The 5,953-nt window shown below is 57.2% G+C and overlaps 1 protein-coding gene across 1 annotated transcript; it reads left to right on the top strand.

Annotated features, from left to right (window-relative positions):
• Positions 1–202: 202 nt before the first annotated feature.
• Positions 203–3,482, top strand: LOC100342253 (olfactory receptor 13C2-like). Its single transcript, XM_017338410.4, has one exon. The coding sequence runs from the start codon at positions 1,703–1,705 to the stop codon at positions 2,687–2,689; it is 987 nt and encodes a 328-aa protein (XP_017193899.1). The 5' UTR covers positions 203–1,702; the 3' UTR covers positions 2,690–3,482.
• Positions 3,483–5,953: the final 2,471 nt, after the last annotated feature.

The following is a 5,953-nucleotide window of genomic DNA, read 5'->3' as shown; positions in this document are numbered from 1 at the left end:
GGGCAGCATTTGCTGTAGGTGGGGCGGGGAGGAAAGAGAGAGACTCCTGCTCTCAAGGCACAGTAGAGAAGACAGGGGAACCGCATACCGCACAGGAACCTGGTGCGCGCCCAAGGGCTGTGGAGCACAAGAAGGGAAAGGCAGCTCTGCAGAACGGGGAGGGGGAAGAGGTGACATGGAGCCGGGCTCTGAAGAAGAGGCAGGGAGGCGAGCCGGCAGGCCCCGACAGACAAGCAGGTGCAGTGGGGTGGGGGCACCAAGCATCCAGCCAGGGAGGACAGCCAGGGCTCCGTGGCTGTCACAGGACTTTCACAGTCAATCCTGGGGTGAATGCGGTGGGGATTACCTTTGCTGAACAGTGAGAGTTCACACTCAGCTCTTCCTTCTCTTTCAGACCAGGGCTACCTGGGGAAAAGGCAGCTTTCCTGTCCTACCCACACTGCTGTGCTCTGGGGACACTTGGCTCTCGGCCGTGGATTTCTGACCTGGGCATTTCCCACAGACGCTCAGCGGAGTGCTTCCGGCTTCCAGGAGAAAACTCCAGCCTCTTCCCATGCCTCCCTTTATAAAGCACCTCCACTGTGTGGCCCCGTGGGCAAATAGTTATCCTAGACAACAGTAGGGAGGCCACGAAGTGAGTCTCTTGCTTTCAGGACCTGGCCACGTTCCTCTTTGGGCACAGGGACGTTCTCATGCGTCTTTTTTGCAAATCAGTGGTTTGTGATTCTTTGAGAAGGGAGGAACAGAGCTTTTATGGAGACACTGGCAGGAGGTGAAGCTTGGTGCATCCGAGAGCACCCCTACAGTTGATGGGGTGAAGGTGAAGGGGTTCACGAACCCACCTCTAGCGGGCTCCAGAAGAAGTCTAGCGCCACCACAGGGGAGGGAAGACAGCGTCTTCCCAGTCACCGGAACGCTGAGCCCTGCCTACAGGAAGAGCTCCCCAAGGCAGGTCCCGATAGGAAGCAGGGTCTGTGGATTTGCACTGACAACTCTGGTGTCGACAACACAGAGTGGAAGAAGTGTTCACGAGACGCCTATAGAACGAGAAGTCTTCATACGGAAAACATGGGAAATTGCCAACAAGAGAAGGGACGAGCAGATACCAGACTTACATGTCCTACGCAGCTGATGTGTTCAAATCTTCCTGGTCCAAGGAACGCTGGATGAGCGTCACCCATCACACACCCACCTCCCAAAGCTCACCCCACCTCACCGAGGGAAGGGGGTGGCACCTTTAAACCCTGGGACCTTTCCATCTACTAATTTTTCTTACCACCATGGCCCCAGCACCTGAGACGACACAGGAGACACTCCAAAGTATTCAGGGAATGAACCTGAAAAACCATGGCCATAAATTCAGTCATAACCTAGAAAAGGGGTTTTCTTCTAACAGTCGGGATCTCTGTAGATTCCAAAGGAGTGTGCCCACCATGAATCCCATCCTACTGCATCCTCGGTGCCCTGCCTGGAGGGAGCAGCCAGGGGCCTAGGGCATCCCGCATCCTCCCGGAAGGTGGGCCAGGAGAACTGGAGAGCTGGGGGGGCCCAGATCTGAACTCTCCCGTGATACAGAGGGTGAAACCAAATTCCAGAGAGGGAGGCTGACCCGCAGCGGGTCACACGCCCAGGTGACTTGGCTCCCAGGCTAACCAGAGCATTGTTTCGAAACGCCCTATGGCCCAGATGGCAAAGCTGTGAGATGGATGGGGCCAACCACACCGTCAGGACGGGCTATGTCCTGCTGGGGCTCCAGAAGCACCCCTGGCTCGAGACGGTCCTGTTTGTGCTCTGCCTGGGCGTCTACGTGGTGACTGTGCTGGGGAACTCCCTCCTCATAGGACTGAACGTGCGGGACCCCCGCCTGCACAGCCCCATGTACTTCTTTCTCAGCAACCTCTCCCTCATAGATCTCTGTGGCACCACCGCCTTCATGCCGCTCATGTTAGTCAACTTCCTGGGAAGCCACAGGACCATCTCCCGCCCCGGCTGCGCCCTGCAGATGTACGTGACCCTGGCGTTGGGCTCCACAGAGTGCCTGCTCCTGGCCGTGATGGCGTACGACCGTTACGTGGCCATCTGCCAGCCGCTCAGGTACTCGGAGCTCATGAGTGGGCAGGTGTGCGTGCAGCTGGCCGTGCTGAGCTGGGGGACGGGCTTTGTCAACTCCCTGCTGCACTCTGTCCTGGTGTGGCGCCTCCCCTTCTGTGGCCACAGCATCATCAACCACTTCTTCTGCGAGATCCTGGCCGTGCTGAAACTGTCCTGTGGGGACATCTCGCTCAATGCACTGGTGCTCATGGTGGCCACCACAGTCCTGATGCTGACCCCGCTCCTGCTCATCTGCCTCTCCTATGTTTGCATCCTGGTGGCCATCCTTAGGGTCCCCTCTGCCGCAGGCTGGCGCAAAGCCTTCTCCACCTGCTCTGCCCACCTCACAGTGGTGGTGGTTTTCTATGGGACCATCCTCTTCATGTACTTCAAGCCCAAGGCCAAGGACCCCGACGTGGATAAGATTGTCACGCTCTTCTACGGGGTGGTGACACCCTCGCTGAACCCCATCATCTATAGCCTGAGGAACGCAGAGGTGAAAGCTGCGGTCACAGCTCTGTCGGGGGGAGGTCCCCTCTCCAGGCAAATGCCCCACGTTCACTGCTGCTCTCTGCACCTGTCAGGCCGCAGAGGCTAGGCTGTGGTCAGGACCTCAAATTTCTGGTGGTTGACAACCATGGAAGTCTGTCTGTCACTCTTGCCGCAGCAGGTCCATCGGAGCCCGGTGAGGGGTTCTGCTCTGCATCGTCTTCACCCCCTGGGGCTTGGGGTGACAGAGCCGCTCCCCTCTGGAATGGCGCTGACCACCACGACAAAAGGAAGAGCGCGGTAAAGCCTCTGCTCACAGGTGACAGCTGTCACGTCATTGGCCAACCGACATGACACAGCCATGGACAGGGACAGCTAGCGTGGGTCTGCCAGGGAGGAGAGGACCAAGCGTGTGGGACGGCCTAATGACCACATCGTCCTAGAGAGCCAGCCTGATTCGGCTTCCTATTCCCTGACATCCATCCTTCGTGGGATGCTGCCAGTCAGTCGTCCTGAGAAAGCTCTGGTTAGCACCCGTGGTGTGCTTCCAGTACTTTCTGGCCTATATGGATCTGGGCTGCCCACCAGAGAAATCTGGGGGCTGATGCAACACCAGCATCCCATAGGGACAGCAGTTCGAGTCCTGGCTGCTCCACTTTCAATACAGCTCCCTGCTAATGTGCCTGGGAAGGCAGCAGAGGATGGCCCTCTGCTTGGACCCCTGCACCCATGTGGGAGAACCCGGATGAAGCTTCTGGCTCTTGGCTTTGGCCTGGCCCAGCCCCAGCCAATTGCAGCCATTTGGGGAGTGAACCAGTGGATGGAAGACTCTCTCTCTCTCTCTCTCTCTCTCTCTCTAACTCTGCCTTTCAAATAAATACAAATAAATCTTAAGAGAGCAACCTGTGTGAGATTTGAAAGGCGAGAGTAGCAGCACGAGACGCTGGGGAACACTCCCAGGCGAGGGCTGACTCACCTGCCCGCCTTGTTAGCTGTGGTCCAAACTGTTCCAACCACATCTCCTCCAGACCCAAGGGAAGCTCCGTGGCCAAAGGTGCCAGCCTCCTGCAGGCACCATGGCATCGAGCTTGAAGGCAGTGAGAGCCAGTGCCCTTACTCTCCCTCCCTTCACGCAGCTCTCCCTCCAGACGCCAGCCCAGCTGGCCAAGAGCAGCTTCGGGCCCAGCCCCCAGTGCACACGTCCCAGCTTGGCGGGAGTTTCTCCAACTGCTCCCATGACCGCGTGGTCCAATCTCCGTCATAAATCCCTTGTATCTCTCATAACGGTTCTCCTACTTTGGTCAAACACTGACTGATTCATGGTTCCCCCTATCACCACCTTAAGTCTAAATTCTTCAGCTAACCCTGGAGGCTCTCTGAACTCTGAGCCTACCTGTCTCTACAGCCTGATCTTCCCCCACGCCTTCACTGAGCTGCCCCCACCCACACCATCGGCACCACCACACCACCACGTCTTTTCCCACATGGTTCCCTGATACCACCTGGACTAGTTTTCGAAGGCAGCTTAGATGAGGCGGGCATCTGGCCTAGCACTTAACATGCTGGTTAGGATGACCACATCCTGCCTGGGTTCCACCCCCAGCTTCAACTCAGCTCCTAATTCCAGCTCCCTGCTAATGCAGATGCTGGGAAGCAGAGGTGATGGCTTGGGTAGTATGACCCTGCCACTCAACGTGGGAGACCTGGATGGAGCTCCCAGTTCCTGGCTGTGGTCAGCTGGCTGTTGTAGGCATTGTGGGGGAGGGGAATGAACCAGCAGATTGGCGCATGCACGCTCTCTCTCCTGCCCCACCCTCCCCACCTCTCAAAAAAAAATTTTTTTTTAATAAAAGCTAGCTTAGCCACCATCTCGCCCAGGAATCGCTTGCTGGTGCATTTTGAGACGGTTCTCTGCATCCTGCAGCAAGTCGTCGGCCCTTCACTCAGGCAGTCACACAGGACTGCCACCTTCAGGGCAGGGCTCCGCTCGCATCACCGTCTGGGCGCTGAGCCCTGTGTCACTGAACGTGCTCCCAGCAGCGGAAGGGGTCGGCTGTCTGGGTCCGGTGGTGTGCACAGCAGGTCAGCACTAGGCAGTGGCAGGATGCGCCAGCCACAGCTCCGTGGGCAAGGCAGGCAGCAGTTGCCTGGATCTCGGGCTCTCCCCGCCCACCCGGGACAAGTCATCGGATAACAAAGGATTCCCAGAGTCCACGCCCAGCACTGTCCTCTCGCTGCTCCCTCACCCTCAGGAATCCCCCTGGCACCTCAAACTCCAGCTACCCAAAGCCAAACTCATCATCTGCCTGGCAAGTCAGGAACGGCACCGCCCCTCCACGTCAGGAGCACGGCGGTCGTCCTTGACCCCCCCTCAGAGCGCACTCCTGCCCCCATCCTGTCACCACCGAGCCCTACAGTCCTAATAGCTCTTTCCAGTGAAACACTGCAGCGGCTGGGTCGCTGTGCTCTCCTCCTCTAATCTCTCCCCACAAATCCATCTTCGGCACCATCCGACGAAACAATCTGAGCTACTCTCCTGCTTAAGTCTCTTCCATGGCTCCTCATTGCCCAGAGCATAAAAATCAGACCCTCACCTCTGTCGGCTATGTCTCTGCTGCCCGCCTCTGACGCCCTGCTGCGCACACACACACACACTGGACTGTTCAGGTCCTCAGTAAACACCAGCCTTTCTTACCCCCGCCTCCCCCCTGCTGTTCCCTCCCCACGTCCAAACACTGGGAGGCCTTTCGCTAACGTATGCGGGCCATGTGTCACAGGCTACACACTACACGACATGCTCTAAGTGCTTTACTGGCTGGGGACCAGATGGAAACCTCAGGGGAGGGATGCGATACGGACACTGGTGCCCCCTGAGAGCACTTTCCCAGCATCCTGGCGTTCTGGCAAGCCCATTATGCCTCATCCAAGCTCCCCTCTTCCAGGAATCAGCTTGCGGTCACTCCTGGCTGGGTGGGACGTGTCCCAGCTCTGTCTCCCTCTGCTGTGTGTCCTGGGCTCTGCTAACTGACCAGGCCGAGGCAACTTCAGCTGGCTGACAAGGTCACAGCAGAAGGTCTGCCTCGGCGAGGCATGAGGACAGCTGCGGACCTCTTGGTGGTTTTAGGTTTGTGGGAAACTGCACTCTGCATAAGAAAGCCGGAGCTTCCTGGTGTCCCACTAACGACTGCTGTATTCCTAATTTTTGGGAAGAACACTTAGTCTCATTATCCCCAAAATGTCCATTACTTTGTAAAATTTTAATCAAGCAGAACGCTAGTGTGGGAGAAGGGGTTAATGCTTTATACAAGGTTCAGCTGTTTGTGAAAAAGAATTAAAAGGCAACAGGCTTCCTGGTATATACTTCCCACTGGAA

Source organism: Oryctolagus cuniculus, chromosome 1, assembly GCF_051225735.1.
Source record: "Oryctolagus cuniculus isolate XC-2025 breed Fujian yellow rabbit chromosome 1, ASM5122573v1, whole genome shotgun sequence".
NCBI classification, from domain to species: domain Eukaryota; kingdom Metazoa; phylum Chordata; class Mammalia; order Lagomorpha; family Leporidae; genus Oryctolagus; species Oryctolagus cuniculus.
The sequence above is the reverse complement of the archived record's forward strand: the minus strand, read 5'-3'. Positions and strand labels throughout refer to the sequence as shown.

Coding starts and splice junctions, on each gene's coding strand:
- LOC100342253 (XM_017338410.4), top strand. CDS start 1,703: ATGGATGGGGCCAACCACACCGTCAGGACGGGCTATGTCCTGCTGGGG.